Below are 23,975 nucleotides of genomic sequence, written 5' to 3'. Positions count from 1 at the left end.
TCAATCCCTGGCCTTGCTCAGTGGGTTAAGGATCCAGCATTGCATTGGTGTAGGTTGCAGACACGGCTTGAATTCCGCATTGCTGTGGCTCTGGTGTAGGCCAGCGGCTACTGCTCCGATTAGATCCCAAGCCTGGGAACCTCAATATACCACAGGTACAACCCTAGAAAAGGCAAAAAGACAAAAAAAAAAAGAATAAAAATTTTGCATCCAGATGAATTGATGAATTTAGCTATAGTGTGCCCCAATTTGAAGGAATTTTCCAAATATTTAGAGAATAGTCCTGGGCTAATTATTTTTTTTTGTTTGTTTGTTAGTTTAAATTTTCTTGCACCCATTGTAATTCCCCTTTTGACAGAATATATGCTTTCTAGTGGTTTTTATGTTCATTCTCTCACAGGTATTATTTTCTGAGAATAACAAAAATGTCCTTCTGTCTCTTGATATGTTAACTCAACTTAGAGCCCTAGGCACATTTCTATTTCACTTGAAATGGCTTTCCCATTAAAGAGTTTCCTAAAGGCATTTTTCAGCTGAGCATTTCTCAAGGTATAGATTAAGGGGTTTAACATGGGAGTTATCATAGTGTAGAATACAGCAACTGCTTTATCAATGGGTAAAGTAACTGCTGGTCGCATGTACTCGAATATGCAGGGCACAAAGAAGATGACAACTGCTGCGATGTGGGAGACACAGGTAGAGAGGGCTTTGCATCTGGCCTGCAAGCTTTGGGCCCTTATGGTTTGAAGGATGACCCCATAGGATGCAACCAAGAGTAGGAAGTTTGACAGACAGATGAATCCACTGTTGGCAGCAACAAAGAGCCCTAGAGTGTGGGTATCGGTGCAGGCCAGATTAAGCAAAGGAATCAGGTCACATGTAAAGTGATCTATGACGTTAGGACCACAGAAGGGCAATCTAAAGATGAAAAGGATCTGTTTGAATCCATGGAGAAAGCCTCCCACCCATGACACTCCCACCAGCAGGCCACAGAGCTGCCAATTCATGATGGTTGCATAGCACAAGGCCTTGCAGATGGCCACATATCGGTCATAGGCCATCACAGTCAGCAGGATGATATCAGCCCCTCCAAAGAAATGTTGCCCAAAGATTTGCATCATGCATGCATTGAAGGTGCTTGTTTTCTTTTCATAGAGCGAATCTACAACCAGTTTAGGGGTATCCACACAGGAATGGCAAGCATTGATGAAAGAGAGATGCCCCAGGTACATGGGGCACCCCATTAATGGGCTGGTAGTGATGGTGACCATGGTGAGCACATTTCCCCCAGAGAGACAGTGAGATGACCAAAAACACAACAAATATGACTTTCTGCACCTGTGGATTCTGTGTGAGTCCCAGTAGAATGAACTCTGTTACATTTTTCTTAGTCTACATGTAGTGCTGTTATTGTCAACCACATTACCTGAAAATACAGTACTTTTATTTTTAGCTTGCTCTTGTGTTTATTAAGCTTCTCCATCTAATAAATAGCAAATGCTTTTATTACACTGGCTTCAAAATTCTTTTAAGATTTTCCTTGAAATGAAGAAAAGTTGATCTGATCTCGTGAAGATTATTCAATTTTCAGAGTATGAGAATTTGAGAATAAGAGTGTCAATAGGAGAATATGAATGGAAGTGGAAGAGGGAGAGAGGGATCTGAGAGAGAGGAGTTCTTGTGTACAAGTCTAGTGAAGAGGTTTGTGTGACTTGGATGAAGTGGACAGAAACCTATCATGGGGACAGAGGCCAGAAAATTAACTTTAAAAATGTAATTCAATTTAAGAAGCCATTGGTAATGGGAAGGTGATGAACAGGGTACAGGAGAGTCTGCTGTAAGAAAAGTGGTAAACCATGTGTCTTCAATCCAACAACTTTATTATAGCTGATAAAGATGGTTGTAATAATTGATTGCTATGGGAATTGCACAATAGAAACATGTGCATAGTATTTTTCCACCCATGTTGATCATGGTAAAGAGTGTTACATACTGTACAGTAGACAATTGACAGTGTAAAACGGTTATAGTGGAAAAAATAAAAATAATTTTAAAAAAGAAATTTAGAGACTAATGTTAATGGGAATACACATGATAATATTAGCTAAACCTTAATTTAAATCAACTATGGTACAAGAAAATTAATTTTAATTGGCTTAATGAAATAATGATTGCACTCTGTTTTTTTATTTAAGGCACTTGGTTAATCCTCATTACAAAATTATGACATAATCACCACCATCCTTTTTGTACCTATTTTGCACACTAGGGAGAAGAAGCAGAGAGAATTTAAGGATCTCACCAAAATCAAGCAGCTAATAAATGGCAGATCTAAGAATAGTTCAGATTATACATCTTAGCTTTATTTTTACTCCAAATTCTTTAACTGTGTCCAGTATTGTTAAGTTAAAATAAATACTATTCAACTTGTCAACTCCTGTTGATGTGACCTTAATAGTTATGGTACTATATAATACTCTTTTGAGGCATGTATATATGAATTAATTTCATTGACAGACATATTAATACACATACACACAGACTCAGACATATATACACATGGTTCAACATATTGGAATTTCCAGTTTTGGATAACTGTGTGGTCCTGCTTTCACTGAAGGTCTGTTTACATTTTCTCTCTCCCTCACCCTAGGATCTTTCCTCCCCAGTTTCCCTACTAATCATGAATCCTCAGATACTCCTGAAAAGCACTGAATTGATGATCCCAGTGATGGAGTGCATTACACTGAGAATCATAAATAAAAATCAGATTAGAAAATTCTTTCCCCACTCTCAGCTTCTTGATCTGAGGCGCATTTCATGGTACATTACAAATTTGTTTCCTCTAATATCAAGTGAGAATATTCATGTGCACTAAGCTATTGTGGGTATTGATCGAGGAAACATATATGAACATATGCACTACATGCTGTAGAAAAAGATGCTTCACTTGTTTTTCTGACTTTCTATGGATGTAGGTGTAGGAAGAACGGCCATATTCAGCAATAATACAGAAAAACATTTAACCATGTAATGAACTTTGGAGGATTCATCTCCAATATTTCTTTAAAAGAGCTACAGGAGCCTCATTGTATGCATAATGGTGGATCTCAGGAAAAGATCTTCCTGTTGGACTAAACAGTGTATGATTTATATAACTTAATAGTGTCCTTTATACCTTTGTGTGTGTGTGAATTGTGTTTAAATTTTGTTTACATCTCATGATTAGTCTTGATTGTTTCAAATGTGTCTCTTGGCCAAAGAAAGATATCTGTTGTAGAGAGCTGGGTACTACAAATACATTATTATTATTATTATTTTGTCTTTTTGCTATTTCTTTGGGCCGCTCCCGTGGCATATGGAGGTTCCCAGGCTAGGGGTCGAATCGGAGCTGTAGCCACCAGCCTACGCCAGAGCCACAGCAACACGGGATCCGAGCCGCGTCTGCAACCTACACCACAGCTCACGACAACGCCGGATCATTAACCCACTGAGCAAGAACAGGGACCAAACCCACAACCTCATGGTTCCTCATCGTTAACCACTGCGCAACGACGGGAACACCCCAAATACATTTCTTAATCTTGAGTGTCTCATTTGTTAGGGTAGATTAGTGATGTTCAACAACTTTATCTTGAAGAGTAGGGAAAGACATAATGCATTATTATTCTACTTGAAAAATTTTGAAAAATCAGGATCATTATATGTATATAAAGTGACAATCTGTAATCAGCGTCTAGACTATTGAGAAACTTACTGTCTGGTCTTGGGTGATATTAATGATATTTGAGAGGGTTCAAAACTAATCCGTCTTCACAATGACCTCCTTTTGGGGTAAATACATTTCAATATGAAAGACCTGACACAATATAAAAGAGATTCTCCAGATAATTCATTATCACATCGACAATAGATAAGTATGTCATTTTAACAGTCTAAAAACATACTGCTAGCCTAACACCTCAAATGGTTTCCACAGAAAACCTGGGAGTTGAGTTTAGAATGGATTCATTTGGAACACCACAGAGCAATGAGCTTCAATGGATGGCTCTGGTGCTATAAGCAGGAGGCAGAATGTGTGCTGGAAACACATCAAAGGTGCGTGATTCCGTCCAGGATGATGCATGCTGCTCTGGATTTGTAAAGAAACAAAGAAACAGAAGACATGTACCCATGCCCTGCATGGATCCTTAAAGAGGTATCCACAAAAAGGTAAATGACCTTTTTCTTAGAGCTGCTATTTTCTCTCCCAGGAATTAATTACCTTCTTTGATGGAAAGGCTTTGTCTTAGAAGCAGGTATTCTGGAGAGACGGGTTGGAAGAGCACATATTCTTGTGTGGGGGAATTGTATTCCCTGCCCTTGGAAACAAAACATCTGAGTCCCCTTTCTCTGTGTGACTCTGGGTATCTGAGAAACTTGAATGTCATGTGCATAGCAAAGATGGCGCACTTCCAGTGTGAGGATCTCTGATGTGGTTAACCTGTGCCCTCATGGCAGAGAGAGAATGCTGTCTTTTCATCAATATGAAACCCTTTTCCTGGAAACCTAGTGTTCTTGATAAACAACCAGATAAGAGAGGGCGTAAAACTAATGACAGTGATTTAAAAGTACTCAAATTCATAACCTGTTTTTCACATTCACCAGAGGCCTGTGGAAGAAAAGAGAAATTCTAAAATGTCCTCAATGATTTATTGCTGGTACTCTGGTGATGGTCAGTATGGGACATTAGGCAACATTAAACCTGTAGACTGATATCTAAACACATGAAGCTCACTCTAAATTCAAACACAAAGTTGTTCATTCTGGTTTCTTTGTATTATTTTACAAAGGAAATAGTCATTCTAGGAGGTATGCAGTGATAAATTACTGAGGTTTAAATTGCTTTCCTTCATGACTAATATCATTGAGCATTTTTTGTAAAGTATTGTTCTAGATTCATTTGGAGTGGAGGGAGTGTCTTTTCATGTTCTTTGAAAGTCTAAAAATAAGAACTCCTTAGTTCCATTCTAGCTCAGTGGGTTAAGAACCCGACATAGTGTCCCTGATGTTGCATGTTCAATCATTGGACTTGCCCAGTGGTTCAGTGTTCATGAAAAGGGATAAGTAAGCTTCAATTTAGGTCTTGATTGCACCTGGATGGGGAAACTTGGGACTGTGGAGTAGGCTGTCAGCTGAAGCTCTGTTTTGACCTTTTGCCTGCCAACTTCCATATGGCACAGGAGTCCAGAAGGAATGGATTGTCAGCAGCCCAGACACACAACAGGTATTCCTGGGTGCAGTGGGGCCCAGTGAATGAGATCTGACCAGAAGCAGCTGTATCCACCCCATTCTGCATCATCACTGGCAAAGCTCAATCCTCCAGGATCCTTTTACACCAAAATCATTTACTGTAACCACCTAGCTCCCCTTCTGTTGCCTGTGATGCTTCCTTCAATTTAGTTTCCATACACAAGCCAGAATTATTCTTCTAAAACTCAAAGCTAACTTCATCATTTTGTAGTTTAAAAATATGTAAGTCGGAAATTTTCCCTATAGTCCTTAGTATTAAGCCTTCAAACAATTATGAGACCCTCCTTGACCCTCTCTGTTCCTATCATTCCATCTTCATAATGTACCATTGTCTCTTTCTGAGCTAAGTGTCCAGCATGTTGCCTGGCACACAGTGACATTTGGGAAATTATTGTTGAATAAAGAGTTGATTTAACAAGTACAGGACTATTTAATTTATTTGGAATTCTACATTCTTGTACTCACCTGCTGTCCTTTGCTATATTTTCCATCTCCCAGCAGCACTGTTACTCTCCCTGATGCCTATTCATTCTTCAGAGTGCATTTTATCCATCACATTGCATTTGGATGTCTTTTCTTCCTGAAATTTTTTTCTGACCCACCATGTCTGTGTTGTGTGTCTTCCCAACAGACTTGGATGACACACTGTGCTTCATTATCTTACAGGTTATAACAATGTGATGTCATTTTCTGCTCCCTTGTTAAGGTCTCTCTGTGAAAGCAGCACCCAGGTTTTTTTCTTTATTCAGTACTGAAGCCCCAGCATCTATAAATGTGCCTCCTATAATCATTGGACAAAAAGTATGTGTTGTTTAATAAATGAAGTATGGAAGCAGTGAATGGAATATATTTATTCTGAAATTGCAAACTTTGCACACATGACACTACATATGTTAAACATGGCTTTCTGTGATGTAATATTACCAAAACCCAACTGATTAACAGAGAAATAGAGGAAAAACAGGCCACATTTATGGTGTGATGAAGTCTTGCTAGGAGCAGGGAGAATATCAAGGTAAACTATTTCTTCATAGAATGACACACTCAGTTTCAATTTTTTTCTTCTTCCTAGTTTAAGCAGTAAGAAAAACAAATTGTGGTTCCAGAAGTAATATAAATAAAATATCAGATAAAGGTAGAAACAATTTCTCAATTACTACTCTTTTTTAAGTAAATTGTATTATATTTTCCCTGTTTATACTCATGTTTACGCAATTGGTAATTATTATAAACCCAATTTTTTTCTACTTTTTTAAACTCTTATTCTCAAGTGGGCACATATTTAAGAGTATGACTGGTTTTAGTTTTAGTTTTTTTTTTTTTCAATGAGTGTACTTGTGGCATATGGAAACTCTTGGTCAGGAATTGAAGTCCAGCCACAGCTGTTACCTCCACTGCAGGTGTAGCAATGCCTGATCCTTTAATCCACTGTGCTTGGGATCAAACCTGTGCCTTCACAGTGACCATGAGCTGCTGCAGTCAGATTGTTAACATTCCATGCCATAGTGGGAACTCCAATATGATTGTTTAATACATAGAAATTTATGATAAAATAATACATTAATAAATTTAGTAATATGAAATTCCTGTCAAATAAAATGTAATTTCATTTGAATCATCCATCCTTCTGATGGATTATAAATATATGATGGTCCCATGGACAATACAAAATGGTTCTGATTGATATAAGGAAATTGGAAGCATGATGTAATATACATTAGTCATGCTTTAGAGATTAAATGGCCCATATCTTTAATATTCCCAAAGCAGTTCCATAACACAGTGTTAGAGAAAATACCTTGCCATCAACCATGATATTTAAACATGGGCAGATTGACTAATAAAATGATTAGAATTTAATTTTATGTAATCAACCAATATATAACAGTATGTATATTAATATATAATGAAACATATTATGTATATTAAGAATATAAAGGAAAATTATTTCTTCCTATGACAACATGCATGTAATATGTTACTTTGTTTATTACATATGTATATGGTTCAGCACAACCCCACAGTACATCTTTATGAATGCTGACTATTCTAATCATGATAACTTTTTGTCATCATTTCCTGACACTGTATCAGAGTATTTAATATCATAGTCTTGAGTGATCAGTTATACTCCAGTTGCTTGCTCTTCAATATTTCACTTTGGGCACTTACACATTTTTGTTGGTTCCCTCAGCTGTTAATGGTGATAACAGCAGTGCTAACCTAACTCTTTGGATTGTTAGAGAGGTTATTCTTAAACACCTGAATATTTTCTTTGCCCTTCTGTTTTTTATTACAATAAAATATTTGAATCCGTATATACTGATGAATTTGATCATAGTCTTCCCCAATTTGAGAGGATTTTCCAAATATTTAGAGAATATCACTGGGCTAGCTTTTTTGCCCCCATTAATGTACACACATTTTAACTCCACCTCTGGCATAATCTATACTTTGTAGTGATCTTACTTTTTTTATCTCATAGGTATTATTGCTGAGATCAACAAAAATCTCCTTATGACCCTTGCCTCTCTTCACTCAAATTTGGGTTCTAGGCACATTTCTATTTCACTTGAAATGGCTTTCCCACTAAAGAGTTTCCTAAAGGCATTTTTCAGCTGAGCATTTCTCAAGGTATAGATTAAGGGGTTTAACATGGGAGTTATCATAGTGTAGAATACAGCAACTGCTTTATCAATGGGTAAAGTAACTGCTGGTCGCATGTACTCGAATATGCAGGGCACAAAGAAGATGACAACTGCTGCGATGTGGGAGACACAGGTAGAGAGGGCTTTGCATCTGGCCTGCAAGCTTTGGGCCCTTATGGTTTGAAGGATGACCCCATAGGATGCAACCAAGAGTAGGAAGTTTGACAGACAGATGAATCCACTGTTGGCAGCAACAAAGAGCCCTAGAGTGTGGGTATCGGTGCAGGCCAGATTAAGCAAAGGAATCAGGTCACATGTAAAGTGATCTATGACGTTAGGACCACAGAAGGGCAATCTAAAGATGAAAAGGATCTGTTTGAATCCATGGAGAAAGCCTCCCACCCATGACACTCCCACCAGCAGGCCACAGAGCTGCCAATTCATGATGGTTGCATAGCACAAGGCCTTGCAGATGGCCACATATCGGTCATAGGCCATCACAGTCAGCAGGATGATATCAGCCCCTCCAAAGAAATGTTGCCCAAAGATTTGCATCATGCATGCATTGAAGGTGCTTGTTTTCTTTTCATAGAGCGAATCTACAACCAGTTTAGGGGTATCCACACAGGAATGGCAAGCATTGATGAAAGAGAGATGCCCCAGGTACATGGGGCACCCCATTAATGGGCTGGTAGTGATGGTGACCATGGTGAGCACATTTCCCCCAGAGAGACAGTGTAGATGACCAAAAACACAACAAATATGACTTTCTGCACCTGTGGATTCTGTGTGAGTCCCAGCAGAATGAAGTCCATTACATCATTCCTAGTTTCCATGTAGTTCATGTTATTAACCACATTACCTGGAAAAAAAGTCCTTTTTTAGCTCAATCTTGAGTTTATTAAGCCTATTCCTCTAATAAATAACAAAGGCCTGTATTTTATTGGACTCTAAATTCTTGTAAGATTTTCCTTGAGAGAAAATATTTGGTCTAATCTCTTGAAGATTTATCAATTGTGAATGTATGAGAAAATGAGATTATTAGGGTCCATATGAAAATATACATGTAAGACTTTTATTGTATGAGTGTTAGCAGAAGAAGGATCTGAGAGAGATGGAATCTTGTGTACAAGTCTAGTGAAGAGTTTTGTGTGACATGTCTTCTGTAAATGTGTTAAACAATGGCAATGACAGGATCGAAAGAGGTGCTAAGCCCGGCTTGGACAAATGACCAAGATAGTCACATACTATCCATCCTCAGGGTCAGGGAGACCCCAAATACACATGATCTCTAGGTCAGAAAGGGAAGGGGTGCCAGGCCATAACAAATCGAGATTACCTTTCCACCATGCCTTGCTTTAGAATCCATCTTGGTCCAAAGATGTACACAGAGATCACAGGAGGGCCCAGAGTCTGGTCAGGTGTGAAAGATAAAACAAGATAATTGCTCAAAGGAAGACAAGGACCTGGAATAACTGTCCTATATAAGTGACTTATATCATCTCTCTGGTGCACTCCCCATTCAGGAGGATGCTCCTTTGGGTGTGGATTACTGCTTTGCATTCGACGACTTCTCTGTGTGCTCTCCCACGTGTTGCACTGTGTTTCCAACAATACATTTTGTACCTGTCTTTATGGTCTTTGCCTCCTTGAAACATTCCTGCTTTCAAGAGAGAACAAGAATCAGGGCAATTCTGCTTTCAGCCCCTAGCTAGTCTACTGACTGGCATTCCTGGTGTTCATCCGGGCTGCCCAAATTCAACTCCTGAACAGAGAAGTAAGACCTCACTCCAAGTCATCACTCACTGCTGTCTCTCTGAGATCAGTTCCACTGAAAGTTCAAAATCCTATGGTAACTTAGTCAATCAGGAAATATCTTGGACATTATTCAAGTATCTCAATATGTGAAGCACACACTTAACATTCTGGGCAAAAACTTAAATAAAAATAAACAAAACAAAAACATTATGCACAGTGGCAATGCAGATGGGTAGTATTTTTAAAGCAAATTATCATTTTACCACTATATTATAATGAAATGATAACAATCATTATATTATAATCTACAATTTGGAGGAAACCTAGGTCTCTCCATCCCCACTCAGAGGACATCCACCTATTGCTCTGAAGATAATATTGGACCTTGAACATTCTATTGCATGAGCTGATAACTGTGACCTACAAACCAAATATGGCCTACCATTTTCATAAATAAAATTTTATTGGAAGAGTTTTGTTTATTGATTTGTGTATTGCCTATGGCTGCATTCATACTATAGGATGCAGAATTGAGTAGCTGAAATCAGATAGAATTCAATATTTGAAATTTTAGCCCACAAAAACAAAAATATTTACTGTAAGACACTTTCCAAAAATAAAGCTTGCTGATACCTGTTCTATTAAATCAAATCACTGATATTGAAATATTTATATGTTAAGATATGGCAGTTTTTTAAATAGTAAATATGTTTTCCTTCCCACAAAGCTAGACTATAAATTAAAAACTTGAGTACTAGCTTTTTTTTTTTCAATTTCAATAATAAATATAAGAATTAAGCAGAGTTGTGCTCATATTTGGAATAGTAATTCAAACAGCATTGTCTTAAGAAAACCTATGGTTTTCAAAGACAAGGAAGCTCACAGTACAATGTTAAATTAAAGAAAGGGTAAGGAACACTATAATTATAACATCATACTTATTATGTAAGTTTTATAATTAAACCACATTGATAAATACATATTCATATATAGACGGGGAAAATCAGAAATTCAATAATGATTAAGAATTTTGGGATTGCTGCCCAACAGCTAATTTTTTGGTACATTTATGTATTTTCCAAGTATTTAAAGATAAAGCACATTTTCCGGTTCAACATTCTTACAAGACAAATGGGTTACTTTAAATCAGCTATTAAGGAAAAAAAAATCAATTAAAAGAGAAATGGGTTAGATAGAGTCATGATTAATTTATTCACCAATCTTTAGAAAAAAATCTTATGCAAACAAAATATCACAGGAGCTAATTGCTCTATTTGCGGTCTCCTAGGCAATATTTCAATGATATTCTCTAGTGTTAACATCCCTAAGGTTTTGGTGGCATATATATCTGACGGCTTGATGTTTGGGTTCAGCGTTTGGTTGTGTTTTCTCTTTATCACTTCTTAACTTATTTTATTTCATTTCATTTTTTTGTCTTCACCCATGGCACATGAAATTTCCCAGGCCCTCTAAACATATTATAAATATGCCAAAGAAGAGGTGAAAGCTTTTTTATAATTTCAGTAATTAAGTAAATGTAGCTAATGAATTAGATTGTTCTTCTGCAAGAAATACCTAAAATGAGGGGAGAGAAATGTGTGATTAAGCGTAACAGGGTTATTGGAAAGGAAAATCCAGAAATAGAACAACAACAGCAAAATAAAAATTGACCATTTTGCTGAGTCATTAATTGCTTTTTGAGTTCTACATTCTTACAATACAACAAGTTAGGTGGAGAAGAACTTGTAGATTCTCAATGGTTTCTTAATATGTTTCTCTCAAGAGCAGCAATTCAACTAAAATCATATTTATGCAAAATATTAGGTCAGTCTGTCTCATGAAGATAGCTGCCGCTATACATACTGAGTCACATCTTTTGAGACAGGGCCAACTCCAATTTTGTTTTCCCTAACTCCACAGATTTATTTTATTATTCCAGTTGCACATATTTCATACTCTTTCTAAAACTGTGATATTAGTAAATTCTAGCTTTTGAAAATAATGTAAAAGTTGAAACCAAGTATTTTCCATAACACAATTTATAGGTATTCACTAGGTCTCTCCACATTTCCTCATTTTAACCTGCTGTATCCAAAATTAACTTCTCATTTCTCTGAATCAAATTTTATACATTGTCCACAGAAACCAAGAAAACCAGAGTGATGGTGTCACTTTCACTTTATAGGGCCCCTCGGAATGTCCAGGTCTCCAGCTGCCACTCTCCCTGGTCTTCCTCACCATCTACATGGTCACTGTGCTGGGGAACTTGGGCATGATCCTGATGATCAAGCTCAGTCCCAGACTCTGCACCCCATGTACTTCTTCCTCAGCCACATGTCCTTGGTGGATTTCTGTTACTCCACAGTTGTTACACCCAAACTATTAGAAAACTTGGTTGTAGAAGACAGAACCATTTCCTTCACTGGATGCATCATGCAGTTCTTCTTTGCCTGCCTATTTGTGGTGACAGAAACTTTCATGTTGGCAGTGATGGCCTATGACCGATTTGTGGCGGTTTGTAACCCTCTTCTCTACACAGTTGTCATGTCCCAGAAGCTTTGTTCCTTGCTAGTGGGTGCATCATACTCTTGGGCTATGGTCTGTTCCCTGACCCTTATCTACTTTCTATTGGAATTGTCCTTCAGAGGGAATAATGTCATAAACAACTTTGTCTGTGAGCATGCTGCCATTGTGGCTGTTTCCTGCTCTGACACCCACATCGGCCAGCAGATCATCTTAGTCTCAGCCACATTCAATGAAATAAGCAGCCTGATGGTCATTCTTACTTCCTATGTTTTCATTTTTATCACTACCATGAAGATGCCCTCAACAGGGCGGCATTACAAAGCCTTCTCCACCTGTGCTTCCCACCTGACCGCCATCACCATCTTCCATAGGACCATCCTTTTTCTCTACTGTGTTCCTAACTCCAAAGGTTCATGGGTCATGGTCAAGGGGGGCTCTGTCTTTTACACAGTGGTCATCCCCATGCTGAACCCACTGACCTACAACCTCAGAAACAAAGATGTGAGTCAGTGAAGAGGTTAATCAAGGCTAAATTATTAAATCAATGTTAAATTGATAAAATGTAAAGCTGGACATAATCATTTTTTCTTTTTTGAGGACTGTAAGAATTTTTCAGTAATAAATCAATACAGGAATCTATGCTAACCTTGCAATTTACAGTCCAACATCTGTTCACTCTTTTATTTTATTAAAATTACCTTAAATTACAAATAATAATAGAAATAAAAGACTATTTAAACTAGATTTTTGATTTGGATATTGAAATATAAATGTGTTAGTATTCCTGACCTTGTCATTGTCTGGGTAAATTTAATTTTATTTATCATTTAAATGTATTTTTTTCTTTTTTTAGGGCCACACCCATGGCATATGGAGTTTCCGAGGCTAGGGGTGGAATTGGAGCTATAGTTGCTGGCCTACACCACAGCCATAGCAATGCAGAATTCAAGCCATTGTCTATGGCCTACCACTAGATCCTAAACCCACTGAGAGAGGCCAGGGACCAATCTTGCATCCTCACAGATCCTAGTTGTGTTTGTTAATCACTGAGTCATGTAGGGAATTCCAAACTATCATTTTAAATTAGTAACTTTACTGGGGTAGCTCTGTTAATAACTGATAGGTCATCAAGCTTCACAGCTGAGCTAACAAGATCAGCTAACCTTCAGTCTATAGACCTATGTGTATGTCATCTTCCTTGGACCATTTGAGTAATGGTCTTTTTGAAAGCAGAGTCACAGTAAAGCATTCCCAACAACAAAATCATATTGCAAGTCTGTTTGGGTCTTTTCTATTAATATCTATTATTATTTTATGAGTTAAAACACACACAGACACAACTGCTGCAGAAGAGGAATTTCCCTCTAAATGTTTTGTTTTGGTTTGTTTGTGGGTCATGACAATAAAATCTCTCAGGATTCTCCTTTGTCTGTGTTCCCAAGGTTAGGCAGTAGATTTAAATTAAATGACACAGGGAGTTCCTCTTGTGGCTCAGTGGTTAACAAATCCAACTAGGAGCCATGAGGTTGTGGGTTCAATCCCTGGCCTTGCTCCGTGGGTTGGAGATCCGGTGTTGCCATGAGCTGTGGTGTGGGTCACAGATGTGGCTCAGATCTGGAATTGATGTGGCTCTGGCGTAGGCCAGTGGCTATAGCTCTGATTAGACCCCTAGCCTGGGAACCTCCATATGCCATGAGAGCAGCTCTAGAAAAGGCAAAAAGACAAAAAATAAATGAAATAATAAAATAAAATAAAATAAAATAAAATAAAATAAAATAAAATAAAATAAAATAAAATAAAATAAAATAAAACACACACTAACAGAGTATAATTTCTAGATTTGTCTATTCTTCAAGGATATCTCCATGCTCCCTCCACAATTTCTTGACAGTTGCAAAAAAAAATAGTATTTCTTAGTCATTTATTAATTATATTTTTCAAGAATCATCAACTCTGATTTAAGGACTGGAAAAATTTAAACAAGAATTTTAATTTTGAGAGAGAATGTGTATGAGCTTATTAGTACTATCAAGGAAGCCATCAATAAAAATAAATCAGGAAAATCTGGCTTTTGTTGGGTTGATTCAACCTAGGATCATCTTTTCATTACAATCTGAGGGATATTGGAATCAAGCAGTTTTTGGCAGCAGAAACCTATGTAAGCTGAATAACCACAATATTTACCTTGTGGTTTATATTCAACAGGCTAAATCCTACTTTCATTATTCTCAGGGCCATTGTCCTAAAACTGAAAATATGTCCCTAATTGTTATGTTAGGTACTTTGGAGGGTAACAGAAGAAATGTTACGTGTAAGTCTTATCCTAAAGAAGTAATATTATTCAAGAAAAAAGCGAATATGCATACATGCATGCATATACACAGACATAAACACATAATAAATAATCATATGCTAGGCATTGAATAAACATTATGATGATATAAATGGAAAGAAAATAAAGCAAGAGAAAATGCACTTAAATTAACCAGCAAAGTTTTCTTGGAAGAGTTATGTAGTAATTTGTGAAATGATGACACAATGTGGGGAAAAAAAATGACATTTCAGAGGGATAAAAGGTTGAAGATTGATTAAATGTAAATAATGTGTTTTTACAGTAAAGATTTAAAATACATCTATGAATTAAGTAGTGTAGTTTTTAGTTCCTATAGAAATCTAAGTAGAAAAGTTCAATTTGATTTACTTATTATAAAATGCCTTCAAAACCACTTACACTACTAGTACATTCCATGCTAAGTAGGAGTCAACAAAGTTAATCTTATAGATTGGCCTATAGTTTAATAAGAGAGATGGAAATCTTAAGTTCAGATGATTAAATAGTTGATAACAGTGGAAATGAAGGTGGTATATTTTGAATATTTCTCCTTCTTTATTTTTCTCTGATTGCCTTTCCTATGGTCAAAGATATGAGATGATCAAAATAGAGTCAGAAAGAACAAGATGGCGTTTGAGAAAAAAATGGCTACATATTGATAGATTAGAAACAGATACAATTGTGACTCCCAGAATAAGAAGAAAGTCTAACATTAAAATGATTCCAGGATATGAAACCATTTTAAAAATAAATTTGCTGGCAAAGGGGCTTTGAAAACTTGGAACTTTTTAGCCTTATAAATTATCACACAGTGGGTATGAGAGAACTTAGTTATCAGTAAAATTTTTGATGAGACCACTTTTAAGATCCTCTTGAGCAGATGTTCTATGCATCTGTAATAATGGGACATAACCTAGAACGGTAAAAATTCAATACATCAATACAAAGTTGTGAAGCTATGATAACGCATTTTACCCCAAAGAAATTTTCTCTTTTTTTATGTATTAAAAGTATTTAACCTCTCAAAGCCCCTTCTGCCATTATCATAAGGCTACTATAACCAGCTCAATTTTTTTTTTCATGATTTCCCTCTATGTCTCCTTTGTCCTCAGACAATTATACTGGGGATATATATACAATATAATGGGGATATTCAGTGCTCGAAGTATCGTATCATTTAGCTATCATTTATATACAATAATACTATTGATAAGTACTGTTTTTTTTCTTGTTTTCCAGATGAGGAAGCTACAATTCTGTAGTTCTATAAAATGCAAGTTTTTGTTTTTTAAAAAACTCCATTTAATTCCAAGCAAAAGGAAAACCTTAGAGTTTACATTATGAAAAGCATTATCTGACTTTAAGTAAGAAGACGGTGAAAATATTAACTAGTCTCTAATTGCATCACTCATTTTTTGAGTATCAGTGTGACATATGATAGTCCAACAAAAGGTGCTGAAAATAACATGGAATACTAAGAAAAAGTTAATTCATTTCTAAGGAGACATAGTAATTACTGAATATTACAAAAACTAAGATTAGTAAAATGTAGTCTTTGGTCATCAATTATCACCCCAAATTTTCCCACCTACCAGTTTTCTCCATATCAGTAAATGACATCCACATTTACTGTTTAAGCAAAACAAAGGAGAGAACGTTATTATATTATTTATTTTTTCCAATAATACATATTGTTGCACACAATTATAATGTGAACAATTATGATTCATTTGAATATTTCATAGTAATAAATAGTTTAGATTTTTTTCTACTATGATGGACATTGGAAAGCTTCAATTTAGGCTATACATGTGTACTCATTAGGCTATACATGTGTACTCCGGAAGATGGAGTTTGCACCTAGAACTATGATGCATTTATTTAGTTCTAAATTTTTCAAAATGATTTTATCAATTTAGATTTCCTAAAAGCAATGTTTGAAAGTTCTAAAATTATGAGCCACTTCTTGACCCATTTTCAGTATTATCAGAATTTATGATTTCCCCCACTTACTTGATATAGAATATTTAATTTACAGTTTTAATTTGAATAATTGATCATTGAGGTTGACACCTTGATTTAATACTTGTGATAACTTGAATAGATGGACCACTTGTGCTGTGCCTGACTTCTGATATACAGATTTGTGAACTAATAAATGAGTATTTTTTGAGCCATTGGATTTGCAACAGTTTATCATGATGAAAGAGAACATTAGCACACTATATGATTCAGCAAACCTATCAAGTGCCTCATTAAAAAGCATATTTTCAATATGAGTTTTCATAAAAGAGGAATATATTGAGGTACAATGTTAAACACAAAGGCCATAATATCAGATCTGCATTCAATGTGGCACTGAAAGTGTTATTTACAAGAAGATAGATGTCTAAACAAGAAAACTAGGGGGAAAGACTGAAATTGAACACAACACACTAACTATACTATGGCTGGCTTATTGGGCTGTGATTGTGATTTTTCTCTTTGTGAATTTTGGTAGTTATATTTTCCCTGCTGAATACACAATATGCCAGACAATAAGTTGATGGCAACCATTATTTTTCAAAGACCAGAAGATTATTCAACATTCCTATATGATTTAATAATTTAAATACATTGCATTCTAAATTAGGAATACAGTATTTTCTTTAAATTGTCTAATTTGTAGTTCATGACAAACACCTCAATCAAAATTCTCTAGGGTGTGATTCCTCAAAGCCACTCAGGTAGATGCAAATTTATAGCATAATCCCTAAATTTAGTTTGCAAGTCTGGCTCACCCTTCAGAGGTTCTCTATGTTGTCCTTGATTTAGTGTTTTACTGAGAAAAATGTAACTTTCTTGAAGCCTATACTGGAATATACTTTGGAAGGAGTTCTGACAGCCTAATATTATAAGTTGCAATATTTTTTTATAAAAGTTAAGTTTTGTGAAATAATTTTCAAGAATCTTATTTAAATCAAAGAAGATTTCAGTCAATAAATCTAAAAAGAATATCTGTATTCTGGTAAGTTGTTAAACTAAATGTCATACTTTAATTCTGATGTGGGAAACTCTGAAATCATCAATATTTTTGGCAAACACCTTTGCAAATCCAGTAGCGGTGCAATGGTACACATTTAATTAAGTTAAGAATAAGAATATGAGTTACTAACCTCTATTTCTTACATCTTTTAAGATTCTTGGAATGTGTTTGTCTTTGAACCTTCCTTCTACAGCTTATTTGATGGATATTCAAGTAATATTACCTGTTCTCAATTTAAAAAACATTTTAGAAAAATATTAAAAAGAAATCCATAAAACCATAGCATTAAAATTTTGAGTTTAAAACCACCTAGGCGGAAGCAAGATGGAGCAGTAAAGTAACTTTGAGTTATGGATTCATCACCAAAGTTATTTGGAAGCATTTTTCCAGGAATTTGATATTAAAATGTAATAATGCTTAAAATCTGATGGGGTTAGAAGACAATGTGATCAATGTGATGAAGATACGGAGTTTTTAAAAAAAATATGTTTTATGTGGAAACAATCAAAATCACCTGTGTAAGTGAAACAAAAGGAGTATCACTTAAAGAGTCTCAGTGATATAGTGACATTAGATATTATGGAAATCCAGACAGAAGGGTTAACATTTGAAGTAATTCGTAAGGAGGTAATTTTGAAAACATGTAAGGACTTAAGCACAAATCGAAAATAAAATTTAATGAAAAATAGTCCTGAAGGGTGGATGTAGGCAGGCTAAATAAAGATGATTCTTACCTAGGTGAATAGATGGTGGTAGCTAGGGATAAAAATGGGAGCACATTTTGAAGAATAATTTCATTTAGTCCTAATTGCCTTTCTCTAAACCTTAACCTGAGAAGAACAGCGAAGCATAGCAATCCAGATAAGGACAGGGAAGAATAATGGAGAAAAGTAAGTTATGTGTGGCTGAATTGAGATGATAATTGAAATGTGTATCTAAGAAGAAAGCATTAGAAAAGAATCACGAAAGACAGCTATTTCCTTTATGTCCCTGCCTTATTTTTTCCCATGTCCTATTCTCTATGTGCACAACTTCATATTTCCAAAGTTATAACTGGTGCTGCATTCTAGAGCATTTTGCAGACATATATTTGAAATTCAAAGTGTGCTTATTTAAAAACAGAATTAGAAATATAAGAAGAGAAGAAATTACATTTGAGGTGACATTTACTGCATGTCCAATTTAATCTTAGATGTTTAAAATATAGCTAAGTTATGCCTTATATAAAATTGTACACAAAATAAATGCTAATACTGTTATAATATTTCTACAGATAAGGGAATGAGTGGCAGAGCAATTAAACAACTTGTCAGAGACACATATTGATAGGTGGCTGAGACCAAATTTTAATCTAGGTTAACCATATTACAAAGCCTAAGATCTTTACAAGATGTCGTTCATTTTCTCTAGAAAATGCAACAAATGACCTATTAACAATGTTAAGCCAGTTGATGAAATCATCATAAGGATTTAAAACTGGGGATTGTCTGATGGTCAGAGAGGAAAAATGACAAGGAAAACAGAAAAGTGAGGGAAAATGAGAGTAAAAGAGAAGACATCTTGGCCAATTAAAATGGCCACAGTAAATGTAAGAATTTGTAGTCATAGTCAATGGTTTTAATTAAATGGATCTGTTTAAAGAAACATTCATTTGGAGGGAAGTGGAAATAGCTAAGATGAGCAAATTCATACTGGTCCATTCCCTGAGCCACTCGTGATGCATAGATCATTCTAGTCCATCCTCTCCCTGACCTTCCATCAGGACCCAAACTTACTCTCCCATGAAAACCCGAAGACACGCAGTGCAGCCTCTGGGTTCTAACTATGCCCTGTTTGCCTTCCTGGGAAACCGCAGACTCCACCCACCTGTTCCATGCCCCAGCCCAGCCTGGAAAAAAAAATAGCCCCCTACCTCTGTCGTATTTGGTTGCTCATGCTCAGGACAGATTCTCTGATTTTCTCCAGCAGGAACCATAGTGATGGAAAAGGCAAATCAGAGTGTTGGAATCACCTTCATCCTCCTGGGCTTCTCTGAATACCCACACCTCTGGGCACCCCTCTTCTTGGTCTTCTTGGCCATCTACACAGTCTCTGTAGTGGGGAACGTGGGTATGATTGCAGTCATCAGAATCAATCCCAAGCTCCACACCCCCATGTACTTTTTTCTCAGCCATCTCTCCTTTCTTGATTTCTGTTACTCTTCTGTAACTACACCCAAACTCTTAGAGATCTTGGTTGTGAACATAAAGACTATCTCTTACATGGGTTGCATGATGCAGTTTTTCTTTGGCTGCACATTTGTGATTACGGAAATGTTCATGTTAGCCGTGATGGCCTATGACCGGTTTGTTGCTGTTTGTAACCCCCTGCTCTACACAGTTGCTATGTCTCCTAAGCTCTGTATCCTCCTGGTGGCCTCAACTTACTCATGGGGTGGGTTATGTTCCTTGACCCTCACACGTTCTCTTTTGGAACTATCCTTCTGCGGGTCACACATCATAAATCACTTTGGCTGTGAGTATTCTGCCATCATCTCTGCCTCCTGCTCTGACACTTATTTCATTCTGATGCTGGTTTTTATCATGTTCATATTCAATGAGGTGTGTAGCCTCCTGATTATCCTCTCCTCCTACCTTTTCATCATTGTCACAGTTATCAAGATGCCATTTGCTGGTGGGCTCCAAAAAGCTTTCTCCACCTGTGCCTCCCATCTGACTGCCATCGCCATCTTCCATGGAACCATCTTTCTTCTCTACTCTGTGCCCAGCTCCAAAAAATCACTTCTCTTCATCAAAATAGCCACCGTGTTTTACACAGTGGTGATCCCCATGTTAAACCCCCTTATCTATAGCCTTAGAAATAACGATGTGAAAGAGACGATCAGAGAGTTAATCAATGTCAAACAACTGTTTTCTCAATGTAATTTTGACTAGAGGGAGAGAGAGGAGTTATTTTCTTAAATGTGCTATATACATTTATGTTGTTATTACATTTTTCTTCAAGTAATTGGATACCATTTATTGAGGAAATTAGATAATATATGTGTGTATATGTATATATATATGATTATTAAATCTAATTCTGCTTTAAAAAATCATCTTCAGTTCAAAAGGGAAAGAAGGAGGAAAATTCTGTTTATGTATCACTCCCAGAACATAGGAGGCTTAAAACATTCCTCTAAAGATGTCTGTATCCTAATTTCTGGACTCCTGTAAATTATTACCCTTCTGTGTTTTCCTTGCTTCCTTTCTGATGCCTCTCTTTTTCTCTTCCTCTCTCTTTCACTTCAGGAAATATGACAAGCAGACAAATAATTCTGAATAAGAATTCTGTATGTTACGTTCTCCAAGACATTAAAGATAGAATGCTGTCAGCATTTTACAAAATTTCCATAAACATTTTCTAGTCACTATGCCTCTCTAACACCACCTGGAGCAATCTCCTTCAAGGACTGTGTCATATTCAGAACTTTTTCTTTTTTGGTTGCAACCCCTGAGATGAGGTTATGAGAGTCTCAGAGTTACCTTTTTGCCTCCTTTTGGAATGCATATAAAGTTTTAGAGGATATATGTCCTCGCACCTGGCTTCTTTGGTTTAGCATTTTGTTTTAAAAGAATATGTAAATGATTAAATGTAACAGCAGTTCCTTTTATATGGCTGAAGCATGTTCCGTAAAATTAATATATCGAATTTGCTTATTCATACTACTACTAATAGAGTTTGGCTATTTACTCCTTTATAGTGAAGTATATTTGATTTACAGTATTTTATTGTTTTAGGTGTACAGTATAGTAGTTCAGCATTTTTATAGGATATTCTCCATTAAAAGTTATCATTACAAAAGAAGTTCCTGCTGTGGCTTAGTGGATTAAGAACATGATGCTGTGTCAAAGAGGATGTGGGTTCAATTGCTGGCTTCACATACTGAGATTCTGGTGTGGCCGAAAGCTGTCTCATATATGGCTGGGATCTGGTATTGCTGTGGCTGTGCCATAGGTGGCAATTCCAGGTCCTGTTTGACCCCCTAGGCTAGGAACTCCCATATGCCTTGGGTACAGCCATAAAAAGGAAGCTAACAAACAAACTTATTACAAGATCATAGCTATAATTCTTGTGCTGTATGATATAACCTTGTTGCTTATCTAATGTGTACAGAGTATTTTGTGTATCTTAATTCAATATCCATAAATTTCCCCATCTCCCTTTCTTCTGCAAAGCCTACAAATAACCAGTGTTGGAGAGGATGTGCAGAAAAGAGAACCCTTGCACACTGTTGGTGAGAATGTAAATTGGTGCAACCAATTACATACTGTATGGAAAACAGTATGGAGGTGTTCTTCCCAAAATTAAAAATAGAACTACTATATTATTCAGCAGTTCCTCTCCTGGATATTTACCTGTTTTTTGTCTTTAATAGAAATGCTGCTGTGAACATTCTTACACAGGAATATGCTGCATTGTACATAAAGCCTACATTTAATGTTATGGATTAAAGGGAGCTTGTTTCTTTCATTCTTTTTTTTTTTTTTTACTAGATGCCATCAAATAATTTCCCCAAGTAGTTATATTAGTTTACATTCTGCCCATCTTGTGCCAAGTTCTAATTATTGCCCATTTTAGCCAACATTTGATATTGTCACTATTTTCAATTTGATGAGTAGTAATACCTCATTTTGGCATATAATTTAAATTCCTCATTATTAAGTCAGCCATTTAAAAAATACCCTTACAATAATTGTTATGTTTGGAGTATACCCTAAGGCAGCTATGATTTTCTAGTTTCTCTTTACATGAAGAGGATGGTATTTGCTTTTTATGGATGCACCCACAGCATATGGAAGTTCCCAGGCTAGGGGACAAATCAGAACTGCAGCTGCTGGCCTGTGCCACAGCCACAGCAACACCAGATCTGAGCTACATCTGTGACCTACACTCAACTGCAGTGCTGAATACTTAACCCACTGACCAAGGCCAGGGATCAAATCAGCATCCTCATGGATACTAGTCGTGTTCTTAACCCATTGAGCCACAACATAAATTCCTGCATTTCTACCTTTTAATATCAAATTCTTGGCAAAACAATTCCAGACAACATTGGTGATTAATCCAGAACTCAAAGTTACTTTACTGCTCCAAGTTGCTCCCACTATAGTTTTAAACTCAACATTTTCATGCAAAGTCTGACATATTTCTCTACAATTGTATAGGTTTCTCTTTATCAGTCACAACAGGAACTCTGAGGATAGTATTTGAATCCAGACTTCTCCAAATACCAATTCTGTGATCTAGGGAATTAGAATTTGTGTGTCTTGTTTACATCCTTGTGAAATATGTGTACTATCAGGAAATAGTATGTAAGTTTGCATTCACTAAATTAGTTCTTATTTAGTTATAAGAGTTTAAAATTTTACTTACTACTCCCAACCACCACCCTTAAACCTCGTCCCAACACACTCAGAGCCACAGACACTAAAAACAAAGTCTGGCAAGGGGAATGGCAAAACAATTCAGTCGGGGGAGAAGTGGCGGCTGAGAGGCTGCTTATTATGTTCACACTATTTCAGTTCAGAGGGGAGGTGTGTTGGCATAGAGCTGGTTGTGTTATTAGATACATAATACAATGGGACCATTAAGTGACAGATATTTTAAAAATAAATTTTACAATTTTTAATAACTTTTGATTTACAAAATAAGGTACAAAGATATTCCAGATAGTTCTCATCACACCTCACTGTACATTGTTAGTATGAAGGAAAATGTCATAGCTGCTGCGGAAAACAGTATGGAGGTTCTCTACAAATTAAAAATTGAATTGTATACTGGAGTTCCTGTCATGGTTCAGTGGTTAATGAATCCGAATAGGAACCATGAGGTTGCAGGTTTGATCCCTTGGTCTCACTCAGTGGGTTAAGGATCTGGCATTACCATGAGCTGTGGTGTAGGTCGCAGACACAGCTTGGATCCCTCATTGCTGTGGCTCTGGTGTAGTCTGGCAGCTATATCTCCAATTAGACCCCTAGCCTGGGAACCTCCATAACCACGGGAACGGCCCTAGAAAAGGCAAAAAGACAAATAAGTAAATAAATAAATAAATAAAATCATCAAGTGTTGCTGCAGTAGGTCACAACGGTGGCTCAGATCTGATACCTGGTCGGGGAAATCCAGAAAAAAGAAAAAAACTAAAAATAACTTGAGAGAGTAGATCTCTTAAGTGTTTCTACCACAGTAAAATAATATTAAAAAATAAATAACGTTACATTATGATGGTTAAAATATAAATTTTATTTGGATTCTATCAGTTTTTTCTCTTTTTTTTCCCCCAGTAATGTTCTTTTTCTTTTCTTGAATCCAGTCCAAGGGACCACATTGCGTTAAGCTGGCTTGTTTCCCAAAT

The 23,975-nt window shown here is 36.4% G+C and overlaps 1 protein-coding gene and 3 pseudogenes across 1 annotated transcript; 2 read left to right on the top strand and 2 right to left on the bottom strand.

Annotated features, from left to right (window-relative positions):
• Positions 1-458: 458 nt before the first annotated feature.
• LOC110258266 lies at positions 459-4,804 on the bottom strand (annotated as a pseudogene).
• Positions 4,805-7,826: 3,022 nt separating this feature from the next.
• On the bottom strand, positions 7,827-8,785 carry LOC110258265 (annotated as a pseudogene).
• Positions 8,786-11,829: 3,044 nt separating this feature from the next.
• LOC110258264 lies at positions 11,830-12,737 on the top strand (annotated as a pseudogene).
• Positions 12,738-18,461: 5,724 nt separating this feature from the next.
• LOC100519244 (olfactory receptor 5D18-like) lies at positions 18,462-20,514 on the top strand. Its single transcript, XM_021081445.1, has 2 exons — positions 18,462-18,471; positions 19,550-20,514. Exons 1-2 carry the CDS (start codon positions 18,462-18,464, stop codon positions 20,512-20,514), a joined length of 975 nt encoding a protein of 324 aa, XP_020937104.1.
• The last annotated feature ends 3,461 nt before the right edge of the window (positions 20,515-23,975 follow it).

Source organism: Sus scrofa, unplaced genomic scaffold (assembly GCF_000003025.6).
Source record: "Sus scrofa isolate TJ Tabasco breed Duroc unplaced genomic scaffold, Sscrofa11.1 Contig1734, whole genome shotgun sequence".
Taxonomy (NCBI): domain Eukaryota; kingdom Metazoa; phylum Chordata; class Mammalia; order Artiodactyla; family Suidae; genus Sus; species Sus scrofa.
This window is presented reverse-complemented; position numbering and strand designations above follow the sequence as displayed.